General features: G+C 55.3%; 9 protein-coding genes across 9 annotated transcripts; 4 read left to right on the top strand and 5 right to left on the bottom strand.

Annotated features, from left to right (window-relative positions):
* Window positions 1-121: 121 nt before the first annotated feature.
* Window positions 122-1,405, bottom strand: CC84DRAFT_1189214 (FAD/NAD(P)-binding domain-containing protein; the record flags this gene model as incomplete). The annotated part of the gene is made up of 1 exon (XM_018181035.1): window positions 122-1,405. One exon carries the CDS (start codon window positions 1,403-1,405, stop codon window positions 122-124), a length of 1,284 nt encoding a protein of 427 aa, XP_018033670.1.
* A 1,088-nt stretch (window positions 1,406-2,493) lies between these two features.
* Window positions 2,494-4,357, top strand: CC84DRAFT_1189213 (MFS general substrate transporter; the record flags this gene model as incomplete). Its single annotated transcript, XM_018181034.1, has 6 exons — window positions 2,494-2,514; window positions 2,634-3,046; window positions 3,114-3,278; window positions 3,376-3,950; window positions 3,999-4,067; window positions 4,122-4,357. 6 exons carry the CDS (start codon window positions 2,494-2,496, stop codon window positions 4,355-4,357), a joined length of 1,479 nt encoding a protein of 492 aa, XP_018033669.1.
* Window positions 4,358-4,887: 530 nt separating this feature from the next.
* On the bottom strand, window positions 4,888-5,502 carry CC84DRAFT_1097285 (uncharacterized protein; the record flags this gene model as incomplete). The annotated part of the gene is made up of 1 exon (XM_018174702.1): window positions 4,888-5,502. One exon carries the CDS (start codon window positions 5,500-5,502, stop codon window positions 4,888-4,890), a length of 615 nt encoding a protein of 204 aa, XP_018033668.1.
* A 591-nt stretch (window positions 5,503-6,093) lies between these two features.
* Window positions 6,094-8,003, top strand: CC84DRAFT_1167013 (uncharacterized protein). Its single transcript, XM_018179103.1, has one exon. It carries the CDS (start codon window positions 6,132-6,134, stop codon window positions 7,872-7,874), a length of 1,743 nt encoding a protein of 580 aa, XP_018033667.1. The 5' UTR covers window positions 6,094-6,131; the 3' UTR covers window positions 7,875-8,003.
* Window positions 8,004-8,069: 66 nt separating this feature from the next.
* CC84DRAFT_1097565 (glycoside hydrolase) lies at window positions 8,070-10,440 on the bottom strand (the record flags this gene model as incomplete). Its single annotated transcript, XM_018174719.1, has 2 exons — window positions 8,070-10,258; window positions 10,314-10,440. 2 exons carry the CDS (start codon window positions 10,438-10,440, stop codon window positions 8,070-8,072), a joined length of 2,316 nt encoding a protein of 771 aa, XP_018033666.1.
* Window positions 10,441-11,386: 946 nt separating this feature from the next.
* On the top strand, window positions 11,387-16,520 carry CC84DRAFT_1207996 (putative ABC multidrug transporter). The gene is made up of 9 exons (XM_018182134.1): window positions 11,387-11,679; window positions 11,743-12,524; window positions 12,584-14,298; window positions 14,405-14,715; window positions 14,780-14,943; window positions 14,995-15,044; window positions 15,134-15,241; window positions 15,384-15,672; window positions 15,727-16,520. Exons 1-9 carry the CDS (start codon window positions 11,485-11,487, stop codon window positions 16,481-16,483), a joined length of 4,371 nt encoding a protein of 1,456 aa, XP_018033665.1. The 5' UTR covers window positions 11,387-11,484; the 3' UTR covers window positions 16,484-16,520.
* Window positions 16,521-17,151: 631 nt separating this feature from the next.
* On the top strand, window positions 17,152-18,007 carry CC84DRAFT_1125623 (uncharacterized protein). Its single transcript, XM_018175724.1, has 2 exons — window positions 17,152-17,616; window positions 17,674-18,007. The coding sequence occupies exons 1-2, from the start codon at window positions 17,167-17,169 to the stop codon at window positions 17,977-17,979; spliced, it is 756 nt and encodes a 251-aa protein (XP_018033664.1). The 5' UTR covers window positions 17,152-17,166; the 3' UTR covers window positions 17,980-18,007.
* Window positions 18,008-18,402: 395 nt separating this feature from the next.
* CC84DRAFT_965979 (uncharacterized protein) lies at window positions 18,403-19,633 on the bottom strand. The gene has a single exon (XM_018187997.1). It carries the CDS (start codon window positions 19,530-19,532, stop codon window positions 18,825-18,827), a length of 708 nt encoding a protein of 235 aa, XP_018033663.1. The 5' UTR covers window positions 19,533-19,633; the 3' UTR covers window positions 18,403-18,824.
* Window positions 19,634-19,850: 217 nt separating this feature from the next.
* Window positions 19,851-21,800, bottom strand: CC84DRAFT_1047063 (Pkinase-domain-containing protein; the record flags this gene model as incomplete). Its single annotated transcript, XM_018173425.1, has 1 exon — window positions 19,851-21,800. A coding segment is annotated over one exon (1,950 nt), but the record flags the coding sequence as incomplete, so codon positions are not given.
* Window positions 21,801-24,196: the final 2,396 nt, after the last annotated feature.

Genomic DNA, 24,196 nt, shown 5'->3' with positions numbered 1-24,196 from the left:
ATGTTCGTCTCTGTCCGTCTGTGAGAGCGTGCCTGCGCGTCTCGGTGGCTGGGACAGAGTGGGTGTCGCGTTGCGGGGGATGGTGGGAGGGCGGGCTGCATCAAAAGCAAGTCAACTTGGTTCAGCGACTACGGGCATCACATGAATCCGCGAGAGTCTGCTTCGCCTTGCTGACCTCGTCCCTCAGATCCACATTCCAAACCCACTCCACACTCGTCTTGATCCCCACGCTCCATCCCTCCAACTGCTCGCCCTCTAGCCCGCGCTCAAAGAAAGAATACCAGTCCGGCCCGGCCCGCACGCTGATGTCTTGCACCGCCAGAAACCGCGGCATCCTCACGCTCTCCGCGGCCCTCAGCGCTGCACGCACCGCCGCCAGCGACGCATCTTTGGGCGGAATTGAAGCAAGTAGTTCAGCGAGCACGTACGCATCCTCTGCCGCCTGCGAGGCTCCGCCCCCTATGTGAGGCGGCATCGCGTGAGCACCGTCCCCCATCAACACAACCCTACCCTGCACGAACGACGCCGGCTGCACTCGGTGCTGGTGCGCCGCCCAGAACGCAGGCTCGGCCCCGAAAAACGGCATCAGCGCGCGCACGCGGGGTCCCCAGCCCTCGAGATCCCGCCGGAACTGCGCGCCCTGGCGCGGCACGACCCAGTCTTTGCGGTCCCAGACGTGTCCTGCACGGCGCACCCAGATGCCCACGTTGACGGCCGTGCCGTTGTTGACGGGGTAGTATATCACGTAGCCGTTGGGGCCGAGCAGGACCTGGCTCTGGCGCGCGGTCTCGCCGAACACCTTCTTTGCATCCGCGATGGGGATCACGGCGCGGTATGCACCATCGCTGTTGAAATGCGGGCGCGCGATGGCGCTGTCGCTACCGAACATGCACGCGCGGACTCGCGAGTGAATGCCATCGCAGCCCACGAGCACGCTCGCGCTCTCCACGGTGTCGTCTTCGAAGCGCAGGCGCACGGCGTCGTCGTCCTGCTCAAACGACACCAGTTTCTTATTGAACTGCGCATGCTCGTAGCCCATCTTTTCCGCCAACACCCCCAGCAGCTCCTGCCGGTGCATGGCCATGCACCCCGTTGGCGGCGCGCGCAACTCCACCACCGTCTCGCCGTCCCTGTGCCCCGCGCCGTACCGCACCCACATCCACGTATCTTCGCTCGGCGGCAGGTTCCGCGTCGCAAGCGCGTAGATCCGGTCGCCCAGCGACGCGTCGATTTCCCTGAGCGCATGCAGCCCGTTGGGTGCGAGGTTGATGCCTGCACCTATCTCCGTGAACGCGGATTTGGCCTCGTAGATGGTGAAGGAGATGTTACGGGCTTTGAGGGCGATGGCGAGGGCGATGCCGCCGAGGCCACCTCCCACGATGGCGACATGGAGGTCCGGAGGCATGGTGTTCATGGTCCGCGCCGGAGAGAGGCAAGTAAGATGTGAGCATGCTGCTTATCTGGACAGAGAAGGGATACCTCCATTGTCTTTCGGGTCCTCGTATCTCCGTCTCACCCCCTGTCCCCTCCATCTCTTCTCACGAACATATACATCTCCATACAAAACATTCTGAACGCGCAACATCACAAGCCTTATCACCAAGCGCGCGGAATTCCCCCGCCATGGATCCTACCCCGCTAGAGCTGTGTAGTCCACATCCGACAACTCTACCCGGCGTCTACTCGCTTGCGATTCCCCGCACCCGTACCCCGCCCCCGGCCTCCACTCAGCGTCCCGTATCTCTGAAGTTTCCGTTGTGAGCCTATCATCTCGCCCGGCCGGCGCAGACACGCCTCGGTCCGGAGCCAGATTCCTGACGTCTGCCGAGATGGTGCCACACGAGCCGTGTTTCTTTGACGCGTGACGTCGCGGGATACCGTGTGTTCTGAGTCGGCACCCGGTCCCATTGCGAAGGGGTTTTGTAAGCACACCCGCGATTGAAGTAAGATCAAGGATATCACAACTCGGCGTACTCATTCGTCCCTCAAGATCGCTGAAACCGGGCAACTCTATCTCTGGGCACATGGAACAAGGTCGTTTGTCGTCCCAGTTGTTGAGCAGCCCTCGTCAGAGGCTTGCCCGCCAAGCACGGCAGGTCCTGCTAGCAGACGATCAGCGGGTGCCATGCAGCCTCAGGCTAGGGCTTTGTGTGGGGGTCGAGCTATCTGTCTTGAAAAAAGTGAGCTATACGCCTTAGGAAGGTCATAAAGCGGTCATCGCACAGGTGAGGTACGAGGCTTGAATCTTGGTGACATATAAAGTGCGGCTACGAGCTGGGACGTACCCCGGAGTCGAGTTGCTGCAAGCAAATCGATCAGGCTAACTATCCTTCTTCGTAGATAAGCCTCCAAGTCGACGTCGGCTTTGATTGTTCTACCTCATATCCATTTGTCCTCACAGGGAGTCGCAAGCAATCCCATTGGTCAGCACAGACCATCCGAACAGAAGTAAAGTAGCTTTGCGTTGTGGGAGGTCACACGGGCTTTTGCAAGATGGAGAAGCCAGAGATAGAGGTACGCGTGCTGCATTTCCTGCCTTCCACTCGTCCAGCGAAGAACTTCCCACTCGCAATGCAATTGCTCACGAAGAGCAGCATGTCAACCAAGAGAAACATGCCACCAGGTCCGACCAGGTCGCGCGCATCGACGCGCTGGCGACCGCGCCCGGCGTGACTCGCGAGTCCTTCGCGCATCTTGACGAAAAAAAGATCTTGCGCAAGATGGACCTGCGTCTCATACCGATGCTCGCTTTGCTGTACCTCCTCTCCTTCCTCGACCGCGGGAACATCGGGAATGCGCGCATCGAGGGGCTAGTTGAGGACCTGGGGATGACGGGCCCGCAGTACAACTGGTGTTTGACAGCCTTCTTCTTCACGTACGCGGCGTTCGAGGTGCCGAGCAATCTGCTGCTGAAGAAGCTGCGGCCGAGCATTTGGCTGCCGACGATCATGGTGGCGTGGGGGATTGTGATGACGTTGATGGGGATTGTGCAGAACTACCACGGGCTGCTGATTGCGCGGATATTCCTTGGTGTGACGGAGGCTGGGTGAGTGGGCCGAACCCGGGAGCAACGAGGGCGTGGTGCGGAGATGTATGCTGATAAGTGAGACTAGGTTGTTTCCTGGCGTGGCGTATTATATTACGATGTGGTACTGTCGACATGAAGCGCAGTTCCGGCAGGCGCTGTTCTTCAGTGCGGCGTCTGTCGCAGGCGCGTTTTCGGGGCTGCTTGCATTCGGCATTGCGAAGATGGATGGGATCGGTGGACTGGAGGGCTGGTACGATACGATATGCCCCGGTACAAGGTCGCCATGTCTTGGACATGGACAACTTGTACATAACCCCGCTTTTGCCTCAGCTGACTTTTACCTTCAGGCGGTGGATCTTCATCCTCGAGGGCATACTCACCGTCGTGGTCGCCGTCATCGCCTTTTTCTGTCTCTACGACTTCCCTGAGACTGCGAGCTTCCTCACCGAGGAAGAGCGCGCCTTCGTGGTGTACAGACTCAAGTACCAGGGCCAGCAGAAACACGACAGCATCAGAGTCGCGCAGGACGACTCATTCCAGTGGAAATACGTCAAAGCGGCGTTCCTGGACTGGCAGATCTACTTCAACATCCTGGTGTACTGGGGTATCGTGGCGCCGCTGTACGGCATCTCGCTCTTTCTACCAACTATTATTCGAGGACTTGGCTACTCGAGCGCGACGGCTCAGCTCTTGACTGTGCCGATATACATTACGGCGTCGATCCTTGCGGTTGTCACGGCTTGGGTGAGCGACCGGTATGGGAAGCGGAGCCCGTTCATCCTGGGCTGTCTCGGCATCATGGCGGTCGGCTTCATCATGTGTCTCTCGACTGGGACGCCTGGAGTGGTGTACGCTGGGGTGTTCATTGCAGCGGCAGCTCTGTATCCAGCGTTTCCCGGAAACATTACTTGGTTGTCGAACAGTAGGTCTATTGCAGCGCGGTTGAAAAGGATTCTACTGACGACTTCAGATCTTGCAGGTTCGACGAAGCGCGCGACGGGACAGGCTATCCAGATTGCGATGGGCAATCTCGCTGGAGGTAACCATATTTTTCCAACCCCCTCACTCAAAACGTGCAACTAACGAGAGGCAGCAATGGCGTCCAACTTCTATCGCTCCAAAGATTCGCCCCGCTATGTCCTGGGCCATGCGCTCGAGCTGGGCTTCATCTGCATGGGGATCCTTGCCGGGTTGTTCCTGGTGTGGAATTACACGCGCATCAACAAGAAAAGGGCGAAGCAGATGGCGGAGGGCGCACACAATGGATACACCCCGGAGGAGCTGAGCGCGCTGGGTGATCGGGCGATTAATTTCCGATATTTCTTGTAGTCGATGAAGGTTGCGTGAAGTCGGTGAATAGCAACAAGACTTCCATCTTCCTGAGAAAGACCTTACGCGATTAGATCCTCGCTATGTAGCATGGTGGCGTGCAAAGTAGCTTGTGCATGGGTCGTCGGTGCGCGTCACTGCATCTCGGTGATACTTCCTTTATCCGAAGAGCTTTTCGAACCAGATGATTATGTTGAGCGAACGTGAGTGGCGATATTATGTAGCTCGCTGAGACCTTTCTCTGCTTTGGTGAGGCTCATCTGGGACGATGAACCAATTCGATGAACGGGTGGTTCCGGTTCAGAATGCTGGCTGTGGATGTCATCCGGGTGGAGCTGCTTCGAAGGTTGCGCGTAGATGGCAGGCTTCCCGACCCAACTTCTCCACCGTCGTAATGGGGGCCGTGGTCGAAGGAGAGCAAAGAAGCTACGCAGTCCCGTCTCAAAAGACGACAGGCGCAACTATGCTTGACATTCGGAGGGCTCTACATGATCCTCGCATCATCTCAAGCAACACAACATGGTTTCGTGTCAATAATCTTGGATGCCTGTCTCCCCAGTGAGCACCTTCTCCTTGCCCTCGCCGTCCGTGTCGAAGTCCGACTCCATGCTGTCAAAGTAGGCATCCTGGATATCGCGCTCTTCCTCTGGGTCGTCGTAGGCGTGACTCGCATCGACCTTGTCATAGTCGAAGTCGTCGTCGTCGCCGCGGAGGAAGCGCTGCGTCATCTCGTCCTTCCACCACGCGCGGCCCTCGTCCTTGGACATGGGCACCTCGTCCTTGTCCGCCTCGTGTATCTCGCCCTGGGGCCCGCGCGTGTACGTGAACAGCGACGCCGGGCTCGGGTGGCTGAGGGCGTCCTTCTTGGCTTCCACGCGCCACAGGTCCGTCGCCATCTGCCCGGAGAAGCCCTTGCGGCGGCCCTCGGCTTCGCGCTCGGCGGCGGTCTGGAAGCGGCGGATGAGGCGGTCGTAGAGCAGCGGGTCGGCGAGCTCGAGGGAGGCGTCGGCGAAGTACTCCGGGTGCACGTCGAGGTAGCGCTTCCGTCTGTTCTTGGCCTTGAGGCGGCGCGCGCGGGCTGCCCGGCCGTCCTCGTTGGATGTGTCGTGGCCGTCTGCTTTGCGTACGTCTTCCACTGCTGCCATAGCCATGTCTCCGTCTGCGCTGTCCCTCGGGTGCGCGCTGCCGTCCTCCGGGACGCCGTTCGCAGATCGGATAGCAAGCGCGTGCATGTTGGCGCTGCAAAGGTACGGCATGCTCTGTCCGCCCGTCAGAGTGCTGGTAAGAGTGAATGTCCAGTGAGGAGCGCAAGCAGAGCACGTTGCGATGCAGTGGAGGGCGCGCTTGCTAATGACGCCACACCGCGCGCCACGCTCCATGGCGGCTTCCCCGCCAGCCCGCGCTAGGCCCGAAACGCTGCCTGCGAGATGAACTGCAAGTCGCTTGTTTCATCCATGCTTCAAACATTTCCTCCATTAACAGTTGTCCTCTCGCCGGGCCCGTATATAATCACCTCTCTGATTTTCCGGCCATTCTTTTGTACATTTTCTCGCTCCGTTTGTGGCCCTTTCTTCAGTCATCGTGCGGGTCAGCGGTCCGTAGTCGCGGGAAGAAAGAGCTTGGATATCCTGTGCCTTTAATTTACTGAAGCATTGGCATCGCTTTCGGTTTGGAAACCACGTTGCGCTGCTGAGATACTCCTTCCTTTTTTTTTTTTACTGTTATTGCGAGGACACTGCCAGAAAGAGTCGGACAAAATACGCTGTCCGCCAGCATGTCAACGAGACAGAAGACCGTTAAGAAGCCCAAGGCGGCGAAAGAGGTGGAAAAACAATCAAGACAGCTCCCAACATCCACCATCCTCAAAAATGTCGGACGAGCCGCTGCCTTGCTACTTATCGCTGGCATGGCCTCTCCGGTTTCCCAGTTGAACCTGTCGCCGGTATACGGCTCCATTCCCTCCTCCCTACACCACCAGAGGAGCATGACCTTCACAGCCATCGCGGCTCTGATCGCCCGGAACTCCCTGAAGAAATACCTCCCAGACTCCCTATCTGAGTACATTGCCGTAATAGCCTACTGGACGCCCGTAATCCAATTCCTCCTCTTCCCCTACAGCAGCCAGCTCGGCATCGAGTACGGTCCGCTCATCGTCGAGTGCGCGACCTACTTTCCCCTGCTCTTCCTGTCCGTCTACGCCGCCTTCGACCTCCTCGACTGCATCGACCTCAGCACCCTCAACCTCCCCAACACCGCCAAGCAAATCCTCCTCCCAATGGCGTCCTACTTCACCGTGTCCACAACCGCCAAAGTCGCCGGCGCAACGCTCCCCTCCTGGATCGGAACACACCTCTACTTCACTCGCATAGGCTTCCAAATGCTGCTCGCCAGCGCCTCGGCGTTCCTCACACCCTCCCGCATCATCCTCGCCGCCTTCCCCGCCATCTTGCACACCCTCTACGCAAACCCACACTTCCCCTCCGACACCGCATTGAGCCGCGCAAACACCACCCTCGCGACATCCCATAACTTCACCCTCCTCGCCCGGCACGAGTCGAACACTGGATACGTCTCCGTCCTCGAGTCCCACACCGACACCGCTTTCCGCCTACTCCGCTGCGACCACTCGCTCCTCGGCGGCGAGTGGCTCGTCACCCCCGACGCGTACGCAAAGGGCCAGCGCCAGCGCGAAACCATCTTCTCCGTGTTTGTGCTGCTTGAAGCAGTACGCCTGGTTGAGACGCCGTCCTCCGCTGTCGCAGATTCAGAGAAGTCTGCGTTGGTGATTGGATTGGGCATTGGCACAGCGCCCAACGCCCTCATCGCGCACGGCATCAACACCACCATCGTCGAGCTCGACCCGGTCGTCCACGCCTACGCGACCAAGTACTTCTCTCTATCCCCCAAGCACACCGCCGTCATCGACGACGCCGTATCATACGTCTCGCGCACATCCCTCTCCCACCCCTCCACATTCTCTTACATCATCCACGACGTCTTCACCGGCGGCGCCGAGCCCGTCGCCCTCTTCACCAAAGAGTTCTTGACAGGCCTGTACAACCTTCTCACGGACAATGGAGTGGTGGCGATAAACTACGCCGGCGACCTCGCCCTCGGCTCCACCCAACTTGTCCTCAACACCATCCACGCCGTCTTCCCCGCCTGCCGTCTTTTCCGGGACCAGCCACCCTCCCCGTCTCACCAACCCGGCGACCCAGATTTCATCAACATGGTCGTCTTCTGCGTGAAGTCAGACCCTAGCCACCTCGGCAAAGCCGCAATAACATTCCGCACCGCAGGCGAAAAGGACCTGCTTGGCAGTCTGGCGCGCAGGAACTATTTGCAGCCAAGGGACGAGCTGGAGATACAGTATACGTATGTGCCCGAGGGCCAAGGGGGACGGACCATGGGGCGCGCGGATGTGGGCGAGCTCGAGAAATACCACGAGGAGGGCGCAGTTAGCCATTGGCGGATTATGCGGACCGTGTTGCCCGACGGGGTGTGGGAGATGTGGTAGGTGAGCGGAGAGGTTTTGGGAAGGATGGAATCACGAAGGCGCGCAATCGAGAGACAACCGCGCGTGAAAGCTTGCTCTCATGGCAAACACACACCGTGTTTCTAGATAGAACTCACTTACAGTCTTGCAGCGCTGGATAATATATGTTTTTGCTTCCGTTGTGAGCCCTGCGAACTCAGTGGCTGTGATGTGAAACTAGTACGCGATCTTAAACACCCAAGCGTACTCATCCGCCGCGGCGACCTCGTCGCTTACCTCGAGCACAACGCTCCCATTGCCGCTCTTCTGGCTCGGAACAACCGTACCAGCCTTAGCACCTCCTACGACCGTCACCTCGTCGCCGTCAACCCACGGCACCGGGCTGTCCAACACCAGCGTCGCATTCGGCTTACTCAACACCAAGATATAAAACGCGTCCAAGCTCGTGGTAAACCGCACATCCGAGCCCTCCTGGGGCGTGACGCTCCAATAAATCGTGTTGAAGATGGCCTCGCCATGGCTTTTGATCCACGCCCCCGCCTCCCGGAGCGTCTTCTGCTCGACGTCGATGATAGTCCCGTCCGCCGTAGGCCCAACATCGAGCAGGAAATTGCCGTTCTTGGAGACGATATCGACGAGCGACGTCACGACGGCGGACGCATTCATGTACGCGGAGAGCGGCGTAGCAGCATTGTACCCGTACGAATACGGATCCATGCCTTGGTTCGTCTCCCACTTGCGCGGCTGCACCGCGGCGTAGCGCGCGTACTCGGGCGTGTCAAAGTCGCCCGGCAGGCCGCACCGCGCGTTCATGAGGGCCTGCTTGTTCTGCACGGCGAGCGCGTTGAACCATGATGCTGCAAACTCGGCGGTGCGGTTGGGCCCGCCGATGTCGCACCACATGATCTCGACGCCCATGGCGGCCAGCGTCTCCATCTCAGGGAGCACCAGGTCGGACACGTAGTCGGCCACGGGGACGTAGCCCGCGTAGGGCAGCGTCGCGTTGGTGAAGGGGTTCGTGGCGTTGCCGCCGGGCCAGCTGGCGAAGCCGTAGCGCCGATAGTCGGGATGGAACCACTCGGGGAGAGAGTAGTATGTGGCCTTGTGGAGGTGCGGCTGGTGCGTTTCCGCGGCGTCGAAGAGTTCCTGGAGGAGGTTGCGGTGCGGGAACTGCGCGACCGACGTCCGCTTCGAGACATTCGCGGGCAGATCGAAGATTGCATACCCGTCGTGATGCTTGCTGACCTGCACGAAATAGTTCGCCCCGGCATCGGCAAAGAGATCGACCCAGTCTTTGGGGTTGAATGCGGAGGCGGTGAAGTTCTGGATGAAGTCGTCGTAGACGATGTTTGGGCCGTAGTGGGAGAGATGGTATTCGTAGGTCTGGGATTTGTCGCCTGGCCCGCTGTTGAGACTCCACCAGTACCACTCGGCATATGATTCGTTTTTCCCCACGTTTCCCCATGCTGGAACGGCGTAGGGACCCCAGTGGATGAAGATGCCGTACTTGAGGTCGTTGTACCAGTCAGGTGAGTCGTGCGTGTAGACTGACTCGTACGTTGGCTCGTACTTCTTGAAGCCAAACGTGGCGTTGAAAGTGTAGTCTGAACAGTTCAGCCCTTTCCCTGATACAGTGACCGTCGCGGGGCCACTTGTGCCGGAATTGACTCCATCTTTGTTTTTGACACCTATGTTGACCCGGACTTGATCACCAGCATGAAGTCTCTTGATGTATCCCGGTGTAACGGTCTCAACCCCGGCCGAATCGATCTTTACTTCGACTGCGTGGTCCTTCAGGATGTCTTCTGCACCGACGTTGTTCACGGTCACTTCGAAAATCTGGATCTTGTCGCTCCCTTCCACCCACTTCTGCGTCGACCTGGCATACTGCACGCTCAAAACCGGTCCTTTGGCATCACTCACCACCGGCACCAGCGTCAGCGCAAAGATATGCAACCGAGACGAGATAGCCGCGCCTCCAGGATCCGTTGCAGACCCGCCCGTTACGTTCGGCAATGTCAAGGAGGTTAGTTCCTTGGAGCTATCCAGCCAATTCCTCGTCTGGAAGATGTTACTGCGATTCCAGTCCACACTTTCGTTCGTCAGTCGGTAAGGGAAGACGAGGTCGCCTCCCGTTGGATAGGGCCAGGACCACCATGCGGGCACGAGGACGGCACTTGAGCTTGTGCTGTTGTCGGAGAAGGTTGCGTTGAGTGTTCCTTGGGCCAGGCCATTTTCCGAGGCGGCAAGCATGTGCACACTTAGATAGCGCCCTCGTGGTATGTATACTGTTTGGCCTGCTGCTATGGCGTTGTCATATCCTGAAGAATTGTATTTGGGGAAATTGTAATTAAGACCAGTGTAAGTGAACGTCGACGGTGGAATGAATTCAGCGGGATATGAATCTAGCAGATCCATGAGCACTACACCAATACTTCGAATGTAACTCCGGTCGCTCACCTCCTGAGTTATCAAAGTTGGTCTCATTGGGTGTTAAACCGAAGGCTTGGTTGTCGTAAATGACATGCAGGTCAATAGGACGAGATGGAGCCGTGCCAGATATTGGCTGGAAATTATTCTGCGGCATAAAAATCAACTGCGCCGTTGCAGTCGCGAAAAATAGATATATCGCTTTGGTAGCCATGGTGAATGTGCTCCTACAGGTAGCACAGGACGCTTGAGCAAAGATGTCGGATTAAGCGTTGTGGCTTGCAGCCCATGGTTGAGGGTTGGAACATTTTTGTCTGCAGCAAACAGGGTTACTTGAACTAGCATCCCCGCCGTTGATCTTTGAGGGGTAGGTTGCACTCACGATGTCGAACAAGTGTCGAGGTCGCATTGCCGGTGGAAGGAAAGTAGATTCGGGAACCATTGGCCCGCTGCCCGACTACCATTACGTCATCGAGCAATGCTGGTTCGGTCCGACTATGAGTTTGTAGAGAGTGTAGCACAGCTACCTACCTATAATCGGCATATGCTCGGTGCTCTCGTCGGTCTATGGACCAGGTCCCAGCGGCTCAGTAGAACTTGATGAGTGAATTAAAAAAAAAGGCCCTAACGTAGATTGAAATTTTATCCCAAACATCGTTTACATACCATACACACCGATCCGATATTGACTCTATAACGAAGTAGTCAACATGCCGTTCTGACATCGGCTATCAGGCGTAACATTGAGCGTCGAAACCAAAAATAGCACAGAAATCGCATCACGGTCTTTACCCGATTGGAGTGGGGCGGTACACTTGGGCTGGACGGTTTCAAAGACTGGTTTGCGGTGTTCGCTAATGGGCATCGCCGACATCAACAAAGCAACATGATCTCGTCAGACTGGGATCAAAGCACTCTATCTCGCGTGTGCGGCGTTGACCTTGCCAGATAGTGCGAGGGATTCGAGACTAAACCGCTTCCTGAAGTCGGAATACGGCGCTCGGAGTTCAATCCCATGCCGACAAGATGTCGCTGCCTGGTATAATCAGTAATACTTCGCGTACAAGCGATGACTCTTCGATCACTGTACGTACTCGGTTGCGTCTACAACCGCGCAATCAGCATCTAACGTCCTATTGATTTAACGGCTTGATTTCGATTTCGAGTTCGAAATGCGCAATTAAGCAATCTTGTCGCAAACATGCCATTCTCAAATGGCGAATCGCATCTTTTCCAATTCAATGAGAATGCATTTGATTTCAACGTACAATTCGAACAAATCTTCTTCTCTGTCCTACCGTCCCTGTTCTTCATTATCTTATCGCTATGGCGCATATTCCATCAGTCGCGGAAACCAGCTGTGGTGCACGCCCCTGTGTTCCAAATGCTCAAAGCCGTAAGATACACTCAAAAACTCAATCCCAGGGAAATTCGCTAACTATCTCTTCGCGCACCCTAGATCGCCATAGCGATATACGTTGGTCTTGAACTCGGACTCTTGGTGCTGGTAGCGACTGGGTCGTTTCGCACGACCGGCGTTTTCATTGCAGCATCAATCCTCAAGCTCGTGTCAGCTTCAATTATGGTCGTTCTGAGCATCATCGACCACAGCCGAAGTCCAAGACCTTCATTACTGTTGAGCGTTTACTTATCTGTGACTATGCTCCTGGATGCAGCCGAAGCAAGAACTCTCTTTCTCTCGGCTGATGGCAAACCGGAAGTCATATATAGTAGCCTTTTCTGCGCCACTGTGGCTTTGAAAGTGCTAATCTTGCTTCTGGAGGCCAAACAGAAGACTTCATGGGTACATTGGGACGAAAAGGAACACAGTCCAGAAGAAACGAGCGGCCTCTTCTCAATCGGGGTGTTCTTCTGGCTCAACGAGATGTTCATGTTGGGGTATCGCAAAGTGCTTAGTGTGGACGATCTCTATCCCCTGGACAAAGCTCTCGATTCCAAGGCGCTGCACGATAAGTTTTCCGGCGAGATGAACTACTCCAAACTGAAGGGCGATAAATTCGGCCTTGTGAAGGTGTTGACTCGCGCTCTTGCAGGGCCTCTTCTAATCCCAATTTTCCCGCGACTTGCACTGCTTGGTTTTACTCTCTGCCAACCGCTTTTCATGGAGAGGCTCCTGGACTACTTGTCCCAACCGACGCTTGATCCTAGTATCGGGTATGGTTTCATAGGCGCAACCTTTTTTATCTACTCAGGCATGGCGATTTCTACGGCGATCTACTGGTAGGTTCATAACTCCATCCCTGATTGTAGTTAGTCCTGCCATGTTGACACAATTATAGGTATTTCTGCGATCGACTTCGTACCATGACCAGATCGGTTTTAGTCACCGAGATCTATCTCCAAGCCACGAAAGCTCGCATTGGGGTTAGCGATGATAGCGCTGCGTTGACACTGATGAGCACTGACATGGAGCGCATCAAATACGGCATGAGATCTCTTCACGAAATCTGGGCCAGTCTCCTCCAAGCTTCATTTGCTGCGTGGATGCTATACATTCGACTAGGTGTTGTATTCGTCGCGCCTATTGGTATTATCGTTGCAGGCTTCATCTCGTTAGCGATCTTGACGAAATACACGGGCGATTCTCAGAGGGAGTGGATGGCCGCTGTCCAAGAAAGAGTTGGACTAACAGCTACAGTCATTTCCAGCATGAAAAATCTCAAGATATCGGGCTTATCTGCTGCCATCAGCAGCACTGTCCAGAAGCTTCGCGTTGACGAACTAGCTGCGTCTGTGAAGTTCCGTAAGATATTTATCTGCGCGGCGCTTCTCGGGTTTTTTGCGCAGCTGATCGGACCACCGGTTACATTTGCTTTGCTCAGGAATACTCTTGATGTCTCGACAATGTTCACGTCTTTGGCCTTCCTGACTCTCCTGACCTACCCGCTCGCTCACATATTTGAAGGCGTACCAAACCTCATTACTACGCTGGCTTGTCTAGGACGTATACAGTCCTTCTTGGAATGCGAAACGCGCGAAGATTTCCGGAGGATCTTGGGTGACACCCGACAAGAACCAGAGAAGTTTTCATCAGGAATCACCGACCCATCGAAAAGCGCCATGAAAATCACCGACGGTAGCTTTGGTTGGCGCGCGGGCGAGTTCGTTCTGCGAAATGTACATGTCGATATACCCAAGGCTGCTCTGACCATCGTTGTTGGTCCAGTTGGGTCCGGTAAAAGTACCTTCTGTAAGGCCTTGCTGGGCGAAATACCTTTCGCATCTGGGAACGTCGTGTCTCACAGAAGGGCTTCTCACATTGGGTTCTGTGAGCAGGCTGCTTTTCTCTCAAACGGCTCGGTCAAAGATAACATCGTGGGGTTCTCCACATTTGACGAAAAGAGGTATTCAGAAGTCATCGATGCTACATCACTCGGCATTGACATCGCTACATTCCCAAATGGAGACCAAACGAATATCGGATCAGATGGAATCACTTTATCTGGAGGACAGAAGCAGCGTTTATCACTAGCTCGAGCTCTCTACCTACAGTCAGACATGTTGGTTTTGGACGACGTCTTCAGCGGTCTGGACGCAGACACTGAGGCGAGAGTTTTCCGTCAAGTCTTCGCACCGGGTGGTCTGATCCGAAGAAGGGGCACCACGGCGATACTATGCACACATAGTGTAAAACATTTGCTGGACGCAGACCACGTGATCGTTCTTGGAAATGGTACCATTGCCGAGCAAGGTAGCTACGCTGACCTGATGACCGAATGTGGGTACGTTCGAGGTTTGGACTTGGGCAGCTCCTCCAGCAGCGACGTCGCCACGGAAGAATGCGGTCTCACTTCAGACGAGATTATTTGGACCCCAACGCTGCTGAACTCCACTGTTGTCCCAAGTGTTCAAGGACCAGACAATGATATGTCACGGCAGGTAGGCGATAAGACAGTATACAAGCATTACGTTAAGAGCATGGGATTGCACATCGCCGGTTTTGCTTTACTATTTGGAGCTCTTTGGGGCTTCTTCACGAATTTTCCGACCATCTGTAAGTTGCGTCTCTTCTCGTGCCTGGCCCCACAGCCTTGCGAACATTGCATGAGAACCTAGATGCTGGACCGCGCATTATATACACAAACTGACCACCAACGCAGGGCTAACTTACTGGACGAACGACGTACATTCGCGGCACCCAAAACATCCTCACAGCTATTACGCCGGAATTTACGGATTGCTACAAGTTTCTGCCCTCTTGTCGCTTCTATTGCTCGCTATAACGCTCTGGGTGTTTGGCATCAAGAGAGCCGGAGCCAATCTTCACCGAGAGGCCCTACAAACCCTGATCAGAGCGCCGCTGCGATTTTTCACGAAAACAGATACCGGCATTATCACCAACCTATTCTCCCAGGACCTAAATCTTATCGACACGGAGCTGCCTGAAGCTGCCTTGAATATCCTATTCTCTGTAAGTCTGCACGAGCCACGCTATAAACCAACTCGCAAGAATGCCGCTGACCCGAGATCTGTAGATCTTCCAATCGCTTGGGCAAATGGCTGTCATGCTTACATCTTCCCTTTACCTGGCGATAGCGTATCCGTTCCTCGGTGCCATACTGTATATTGTTGGAAAATTCTATCTGAGGACTTCTAGACAACTCAGGTTGTTGGACCTCGAGACTAAGAGCCCTTTATAGCAAGTCTATCCCCTCCGACCTCGACCATAGCACTGACATGAGCGTCTCAGCACACATTTCCTTGACACTGTCAAGGGTATCACGACCCTGAGAGCCTTTGGTAAGCAAATCGACCGCCTCTCGTTTTATGGAACGCGCATCGCACCGACCGGATTATTGAAGGACAAATGTCGCTGACACTACCCGTAGGGTTTGTTTCAAACGATATCGCAAAGAACATCCGATTGATCAACACGAGCCAACGACCAGCGTACCTCCTCCAGATGATCCAGGAATGGCTGAATCTAGTTCTCGGAAGTAAGCATTACTGGGTATGAAGTAGGCGTCTCTGCTGCTGCACAGGTCTGGGATCTCAGACATTAGCTGCGAGTCAGAAACCTACTTCTACCTACTACCTTTAATTTCGACTTCTCACTGACTTGCCCTACGTCATTTTTAGTGGTAGTCATGGTGATCGCCGTAATTCTCGTCGTACTATCGATTCAATTCCACACACAATCCGCTTTTGCTGGTGCTTCGCTGTACAGCCTTATCACACTCGGTGAGAACCTCGCAGGTATAGTGCTGTACTACACGAGGCTGGAGACATCTATCGGGGCGATTGCTAGATTGAAGAAGTTCAACGAATCTGTAGCGCCAGAAGATAAAGAACGTGAAGATTTAATTCCCTCAGAGCAGTGGCCGCATACCGGTGCTGTGCAGATAGTGGATGCTTCCGCAGCCTACGAGTAAGTGGAGATTCTTCTTGCGCAGGACCGAGTGTCACTGATTACTTGACACAGTGCGGATGAAGAAACTCCTAGCCTAGCGCTGAGAGACATCAACTTGAAGATTGAGTCTGGAGAAAAAGTCGCCATTTGCGGACGTACGGGTAGTGGCAAGTCAAGCCTTGTTGCTCTGCTCCTCAAGCTGCTGGACCCCCTCGCATCGGAAACCCAGCAAATTCTAATCGACGGTGTCCCCTCGTCTCGTATCAATCGAGCTGCTCTACGTCAACGCCTTATCGCTGTGCCTCAAGAAGCCGTCTTCTTGCCCGCTGGCACCACGTTCCAGGCCAACTTAGATCCCTACGATGCTTCTACCGCCGAAGAATGCAAATCCGTTCTGATCGCCATCGGCCTCTGGACGTTTGTCGAGGAACGCGGCGGTTTGAATGCTGGTATGACAGCAGGAACCTTTAGCGCAGGACAGCGGCAACTGTTCTCAGTTGGACGCGCGCTCCTTCGGCGTCGCATCCGAGCCAGCCGCCTGAATGGCGCGTCTGATCAGGGCATTCTGCTGCTGGACGAAGTGAGCAGTTCAGTTGATCGCGAAACCGAAATCATCATCCAAGAGATCATCGAGAGCGAATTCGCGAAGTACACCGTTATCGCGGTTAGTCATCGGCTTGACATGATCATGGACTTTGACAGGGTCATAGTGATGGACAAGGGCGAAATCGTCGAAATGGGAAACCCAGTCGAACTGACCGCAAAGGAAGCAAGCAGGTTTGGAGGCCTGGTTCAGGCTGGAAACAGGAAGACAAATGAGCGACCGTAATTGTGTTAGCAGTGCCTCGCTGAGGTTTTGTGGTCTGCTCCTGGAATCGAAGCTTGAGCTATGGGCGGACATCCGGGGGTTACCGGTAGCTTATCCAAGTTATCCGAAGGATCCACTGGGGGCCTTGACATGCCAAGTCTCACGTCGCAGAACGAGTCGTTTGACAGGGATTTGAATTCATACAATGTGGGCAGTAAATTGCATATCTATTGTGTGCCAAATTCTGGCGAGACGCAAAGTTTGCAGTCAAGCTATGGGTGGATTCTCACATGATTTCAAGAGACACCGAAAAGCGAACCCTGTGTGATAAGACGTTCAATACTGTTGTTTCTGGCAATCGATGTCGTTTCGCATAGGACTACAAGCAGATGGATCAAAGCTAATACATACTGAAAGGATTCTTGCACTTCAACGGTGTTACCGTCGGAAATTTACACAATTGCCCCTTGGGGCTTAGTACAAAGCCTCGTTTCAGATGCATGTTTTGAAACGTGACGGCCGTACCTAAGCTCCACATCCTTATTCCTAATCAGGCGTTTGTCGTCCAGAAATCGGACTTGAAGATGACAGAATCTACTGCTGCTGCACATTATAACTTACAGCATTATCTGATATTTTACAAAATCTCCTCTTCGATATAGCAATCCGGTTCTCATTACTGCCTCAGCACTTCAATCGCAATAATGGTCGCCGCAGCAGCAGTCTTACTACCTTTATACATGTGGCCGACAGGCCCATCTGGCGAAAGCACATGGCAACCCGTTCTCGACAGCGCTGCAGCATACCCATCGCTCCAATTCACCGTCATCGTCAACCCAAACAGTGGACCCGGCGACTGGCCCAATCCCGACTATGCAGCCGCCATCGCGCAACTTAATGCGCTCTCCAACGTCCAGACCGTCGGCTATGTCGACACTGCGCAAGTGAATCAGCCGGATGGCCCTTACACCATCGAGAGAATTGGAAATGACATCTCCACCTACGCATCCCGCAGTGCAAACGAACCCAACGTCGCGCTGCAAGGTGTTTTCTTTGACGACGTAAGCAATGTATACAGCGACAGTGTAGAGCTCCTCCTAGAGGAAGCCGTCAACCAGACCAAAGCCTCTGAGGGATTCGGGAACACACGAACGGTAAGCAATACTTCATCCACCACACCTGCTGAGGACTGGTATTTATGTTACCCACAGACAATCATCAACCCCGGTACTCGGCCTAACTTCATGACCCCCAACGTCGACATATCACTCACGTTTGAGAGCACCTGGGAGCAATATCGAAGCCTAGATTCGCGCGCATGGCTCGCCGGAAACCCTTACGACCGCGACCACACTGCGTACGTTGTCTTTGGTGCGCCTCCGGGCGATGTGGCTAGCATCACGACCCAATTGAGGGCAAATGCGTCGTACATCTATGTCACTGATACTCTCGATGACCCTTACAAGTCGTTTGGGTCGACTTGGGAGACGTTCATCGCTGCTATGGCGGCGGAGTAGGGGAACAGACACGGATGATGCAGCGGTGGACGTCTCTTCTTATTGTGCATGTTTGAATAAGAGTGCTTGGATCTGCCTGATCCAAATATTCAGCGCAAGCGTGTATCCAAGCTACTGATGACGATCTCGAAATCTTCACGATCATTTTGCATTGCATGTGTTAGGATAGCAGCTTCTTGATCGCTTGTGAACCACCCGTGACTACTTACTTTTCAAATCGAGAATATACTTACGGTGTGTATTTCTTCGATGCATCCTCTGAAGTTGGTATACAGTGTTTCAAGCATCTTGATCATCGCTATGACCCGAGATGAGTTCCAAATCTTCTAGCTTCGAGGGTTGCGTCGAATATGGCCAAGTACATCGTCCGATGTACGTTAAGCTACTCGAACAATACGTGCAAACAAGATACGGTATAATTGCCCTTGTATAGTCGTATCGCAATTCAAACAGATGTGACTAGTATCTTCCATACACCCAGTTCCGCCCACAGCTGCGAAACAGCACCCATCGATCCGGCTTCCTCAAAACAGCAAATGCCAGCACAATTACTATGTCATTGTCAAAAACACACAACCCCACCGCTTCCAGCACGCGTTTTGGAACATCTAGACCCGCACGCCCCAACGCACCTCAAACTCGTGGCTTACGTACAAGGGCACACCACAGCCCGCTAGCCTGCTAGACCCGCTTCCAGAACCCCGGACACGGTAGCCCACAATCCCCCACGATTGCTGATGACGATAGACGGCCCTACAGCAGTACCACCGGCTGTATGGTATCAGAGTAGAGCTACGCTCACGGGGCACGCTTGCCAGGCAGCTCCGCAGCCCGCACGCGCGCCCTCACCGATCAACCCCACCTTTGCCTCCCGCCCCCAAACCAAACGCCCGACACGCTCCAGCCCAAGACGTCCAAGGAAGAACAAGCCCTTCCACCGCGCCTCCACACATGCCAACCTTCTCGGCGCGCAGTAGACGCTCCTCGGCGCTGACGTCGGCCGCAGAAGAAGAATCTAGCGCGTTCGTTGCGTTCGCCGCCCGAGGGGGGGAAAAATGGGACTGGGGTGGTGTGCTATGTAGGCTGTATGCACGTGCGGGGCGCTCGCTGGAGTGGAGCTGAGCTGAGTGCGCTGCGCTGGGGTGCAGCAAGTCCACCGTTGGGCTCAGGTCTATGCGCAGAGCACGCCGAGGGTCGCGTCGGACGGTGGCTGCGCGAGCGCGAGGGTGGGAGTCGCAGCCGCAATCGCGGTCGCAAATCGTCGGCCAGATCAGGCCATCGTGGGGAGCGCGAGCGAGCGAGCGGGATGACGATTGAGCCACGAACCCTGTGAAGGTAGCAGCGCTAGGCGCTAGCTCTCCCAACGATCGAGCCCGCGATTGCGCAACGCGACCCATTGCGAGCCGCCAATCGCACAAGTCGCGGGCTGAACGTGCAGGAACTTTTTTAACCATAGTGAGCACCTTTGAGAGTCTGTTGTGGAAGTGGTTTTGATATGAACTGGTAGAGAAATACATATGAATGCACATGTACATTGTACACCTCCCCGCCATATTAGACCTCAACTGATACCTTAGTCATGTCGTAGCCCAGGATATACCAGAGTTCCTGTAGGCTGCTCGTATAATCACACATGCTCCTCGCTATGAGCAGACTGATAGATAGGAAATCGTTGACCCAGCGGGCTTATTTTGACCCAAACGCCAGGCATGCTTATACAAAAGAAAACCAATCCGACAAAGGACAATCGGTGGCTACCCCTCGCCCATGTCGAAGCGGTGGGCAAACGCTTTCGCGATCTTATGCTCGGGCTTGGGCGGGATGTGGTGATGGAGATACTTCTTCGGCGCAGGGCCTGACCTTCTGCCCTTGGACGCGTCAATCACGTACTTTGGGTCCTCGTAGCTCTCGGGGCAACAACATGCTATGTTCTTGATTACCGGCGTATCGAGGATTTCGCGGATCGTAATGCGCTTGTCGGGATTTGGGTGGAGCATCTTCAGCATCATGCGCTTGAGTGGGGGAGGGTTGATAAGACTGAAGAGCTTGCCGCATTTGGGATGGTTATCAGGGGTGATATCTTCATGCGGATGGTTCGGTAACCACTCGTCCCAGCCCTTCTTATACCTGGCGTAGTATGGGAAGTCTGGCTTAGCTGCTTGCCACGGGCAGCCTCCGAAGGTCATGGTGAGATAGACGATAGCGCATGACCAGATATCAAGTGGTCGGGGGTCGTATTTGCCCTTCTTTTCCAGAACCTCAGGTGCGATGTAGGGAAGACTGCCGCAGATCCCAGGATCAGACAGCCGCACTTCACCCATGTTCTTTCCGCATTCGCCACCTGCATGTCTTAGACCAGGGTGGACACCGCAGAAGACTTCCGCAACACCGAAGTCGGAGATTTTCAGATGTCCCTCCTTGTTGAGCAGCAAATTTTCCAGCTTGATATCGCGATGCGCAATGCCGTGACTGTGCAAGTAGTCGACGCCCCGCAGCAGCTGCTTGAAGAAACAGAGACGATCTTCCGGGGAGTAGTATCCTTCGGTGCCGCCTGCAAAGAGTTTGCGCTCTACTAGCGAGAAGAGCTCACCGTACGCGCAATACTCCATGACGTGGTTCCACCTGTCACGGTTCGTGCAAAGCCGCACAGTCTCAACTATGTTGGGGTGGTGGAGACTCTTCGCAATGCTGTACTCGGATTTGATCTTGTCGACGTAGTCGCTTTCGGTCTCGTCCTTGTCTCGGGGACGGAACTCTTTCACAGCGACCAAATCTTCTCCCCCGAACCCTCTCCGCGCCATGATGCGAACCTCAGAAGTGGCTCCTTTGCCCAATATCTTCCCTCTCTTGCCGGGCATCAGACTGGAGCTCTTGAACTCTTTGTCGAGGTCGCAGCAGTCCACCACGAACTCATCCGGTAGACTCAAACTCAGACGGCGGGCTTTCGATCCGACTCCACGGTTAGCTGGCTTGGAGTAAGTTGCCATCAAAGCCGCAGTCGCCTCTTCGTCGTCGAACTCCATCTTGGGAACCTGTTCTGTACTTGCTGAGCGTCTCCGTGTCCACGTGTGTCGCTTTCCGCCTCTTCCGCTAGTGCCAGCCCATTTCACGCCTGAAGCCTTCTCTTTGGTCATGTTCGAGATTGCAGTAGATGATGCTGAGTGCTTGTGGCTTGGTCGCAATCTCCCTTGGCCATGGTCGTTTGAGATGGTACTGTGTGGCGATCCAGGTGAGGGTGGTCCAGAAATGGAATTCGAAGATTTAGGGGTGTTGCGGCCGGACAGAGAGAACGAACTGAACCTCCGACCGGACCGTGGAATATCCACAGCCGGTGTGGAGACTTCTGCAGGACCATCTACGCCAGTCTTGACAATCATTTTCTCCGTCTTGTGGGCGTGCTTTGGAGGCGCCTTGGGGTTCTCATTTTGATTGGGTCCATCCTTGTGCGACGCCGCACGATGAAGCTTGCCACGCACGAAAGACCCGACGCGTTTCCCCAGGCCTGGTTTCTCGGGCGCAAGTGACGAGTGCGGCTCCGCTGGTGCGCTCACCTTGAGAACAGAGGGCGTGCGACTAGCCGCGGACGTTGCTGGAGGTGCCTGCGAGGTCGCAGCTGGCAGCGGCTTCACGTCGCCGTCCGTCATGGCAACGGCAGGGGTTAGGAAGTCGGCGTGCTCATTCTTACGGAAAGGGTCAGAGAAGGGGTGAGTGAAAGGGGCAGAGTCGCTGGTATGGCTGTTGGGAGTAAGAGGTTCCGTCGGCTCGCTGGCAGTAGACTCGTCTTCTTCCGCAATTGGGGAATCCCGGACGCGGGAGTCTCTGCGGAGAAATTGCGCTTCGCTTGTTGGCGCTGTCACCAATGGAGGTGGATTGCGTGAAGCTACGAGCGGCATGGCGGTCGCGCGGGCGGTGAGCGAATAATCGGTAATGAGATGAGCAAACGCCGTGCGAGGTCGCTAGTAGGTCTGCGTGCGGAAGCTGCAAGGGACCAACGAGCCTCGTGGCGTGGGAACACGACTAGGCCCTCTGGAGGGAGCTGGGCTGGTGGTACGTTGCAAGAGAGGAGCAGGCGTAGGGGTGGAGGGAGGGGAAGGCGAGAGACGCTGTGTTGTATGGCGGGTGCCCTGAAAGAGCCATCCGATGGTGAGGTCTGGGGGGGTGGGTGCTGGATGGGATGGTAAAGAATAATCGGGCCGCGGCAGGAGAGCCAGGATGCGGTGGGTTGAGGCGGGCGTTGATATCGCGGGCAGACGAGCGTCTTCTGCCAGTGCAGTGCGCGGTGATGTAATTGGGAGAGGGTCGGATGTCGGCAGCAAGGGCAGGAAGCCGCCGATGGAGAAGAAGGCGCCGCCCGGGAGAACAATGCAGGTGCGACCGAGGCCGTTCTCAACAGACGATATGCGCAGAGGACTGCCAAAGCCAGAAGCAGAGAGCGGAAGCGCTGCGCTTAAGGAGGAAACTCGCGGCTTTGGTTTCAACCCTACGCAGCTAAGCAGCGCCAGCGGAACCATGCCAATTTAACGTGCTGGCCGCCGTGGCCCTGCATGCACGCGCCTGCGCCGAGCGGACCTGTCCACCCCCCACACCAGCACCCCGTCTCGTCCTAACAGAGCGCACGTCCACCGTGCAGCCTCCTGCGGAACCTTGCCAGCGGCCTCAGGCACGCTGGGTGCTCGGCCTGCGTTCTGTGCCATGTTGCACCGGCCCATGACGACGATGCCCAGCCGCGAGCGTCCCGTCACCGTCTCGAAACCATCCCCAGACATTCACTTCGACACTGGCGCCGTGTCCGTGCTGCGATGCGACCTTGCGACCCTACTAGCCAGCAACAGTCCGTGTTGACACTCTATTCACAAGCATACGCTTCGATACGCGACTCGGCCGTCGCTATTCTGAGCCGCCGCGCTGATCCTCTCCGCTGAGGACGTGCCTGCGGCATTTTCACTACCTATTAAACCCCCCCTTGCACAAAAGCTTCACCGGCATACCGCGTCTCCGCTCCAACCAGCTGTCTTGATGCGCTGCGGGAGTATTGTTCTTACAATGCGGGCTGCCGCACGCTGCCGACCGCGAGCATCCTCTTCTGGCCCCGATCTAACCTCATCCCCTCTAACACATTCCCGAAGAGCAGAGTGAGAACGCAATCCCTCGCTCTTTGCCAGCCGCGAGAAGCGAGCCCCGGACCTCACGTGGGGGTGCATTCGTGTCCTTCTCCGCGAACAACGTCCACCTCTTTCAGGTCGTCGTTGAACCCGACGACAGGACGCATGTCTGTTAGCACCCAAGCATGCGCCTACGAATGCACCTTGCTGCAGCTCATCCACCGCTGGGCGAGCCCTGGCCATATGCGGTCGTGCAACAGCGCCCAACCCCACGGAAACCCCGCAGATCGTTTAATACTATTCGATGTTGGTCGTCTTTCATTTAACGGAACCAATACCACAGCCTCACCCGAGCCTGGTGAGTGGCTCCGACATCCGACTCGAGCTGCCCAGGCTCTGTACAGAGTTTCCTTGCTGCCGAATACTTCCTTCACCTTGCGATCGAGTAGGCTAACTCATCCCGCGCTTGAAGTGCGTGTAGAGCTCGTGACCTCCTGCATCGCTTTTACACCTCGCTCCGATGCAGGCGGATTGTCGACCTGTGGCAGTTGCAGCTTCATTTTTGTATCATGCAGATCTATGCCCGACTTGTCAGTATCCTATGTGGCCCGACTCGCAGCTTCAAAAACGCGTACGGTGCACTCGTGAATGGACAAGCGTTATGGCGGTGAGTCTGACCGTGCGGCTCTCAAAACACAACACCCGCATCCTAGTGGTCCGCCGTTGAACGCCCCATACTTCCCCCACATTCACACACAGCGCACCTGCAGTAGTGAGCAAGGTTTGTCCGGCGAAAAGTCGTCTCGTGATGATTAATTGCACTTCCAGCCATCGTGGGGGTTCATCGGTCTCAAAAGGAGCACGTGAGCTCTCTGCTCCCCCTGCACATGTGTGGATCCTCCAATGTCGTGCGCCCTTATAACTCCCGAATTTTCAATCTACCGACGAGCACATCAACCATCACGATCCTCACAAGCACTTGGCTGCGTTACCAAGACAAGGCTTCCTTTCGTCCTGTTGACGTGCGACATTCACCAAGAGATATGTATGCAACAAATCTTGGCGTCTCGGCGGCATCCCGCTTCTCGAAATAATCCTGCAGAAGATCTTGGAGA

This window comes from Paraphaeosphaeria sporulosa (genome assembly GCF_001642045.1).
Source record: "Paraphaeosphaeria sporulosa strain AP3s5-JAC2a unplaced genomic scaffold CC84scaffold_8, whole genome shotgun sequence".
NCBI lineage: Eukaryota > Fungi > Ascomycota > Dothideomycetes > Pleosporales > Didymosphaeriaceae > Paraphaeosphaeria > Paraphaeosphaeria sporulosa.
This window is presented reverse-complemented; position numbering and strand designations above follow the sequence as displayed.

Excerpts from the sequence above, each read along its gene's own strand:
- CC84DRAFT_1167013 (XM_018179103.1), top strand. The coding sequence starts at position 6,132 with ATGTCAACGAGACAGAAGACCGTTAAGAAGCCCAAGGCGGCGAAAGAG.
- CC84DRAFT_965979 (XM_018187997.1), bottom strand. The coding sequence starts at position 19,532 with ATGGCGGGGAGGTGTACAATGTACATGTGCATTCATATGTATTTCTCT.
- CC84DRAFT_1207996 (XM_018182134.1), top strand. The coding sequence starts at position 11,485 with ATGCCATTCTCAAATGGCGAATCGCATCTTTTCCAATTCAATGAGAAT. Across the intron at positions 11,680-11,742 it reads TGTTCCAAATGCTCAAAGCC|ATCGCCATAGCGATATACGT; the intron begins GTAAGATACACT and ends CGCGCACCCTAG. Across the intron at positions 15,045-15,133 it reads CACGACCCTGAGAGCCTTTG|GGTTTGTTTCAAACGATATC; the intron begins GTAAGCAAATCG and ends CACTACCCGTAG.
- CC84DRAFT_1125623 (XM_018175724.1), top strand. The coding sequence starts at position 17,167 with ATGGTCGCCGCAGCAGCAGTCTTACTACCTTTATACATGTGGCCGACA. Across the intron at positions 17,617-17,673 it reads GATTCGGGAACACACGAACG|ACAATCATCAACCCCGGTAC; the intron begins GTAAGCAATACT and ends TGTTACCCACAG.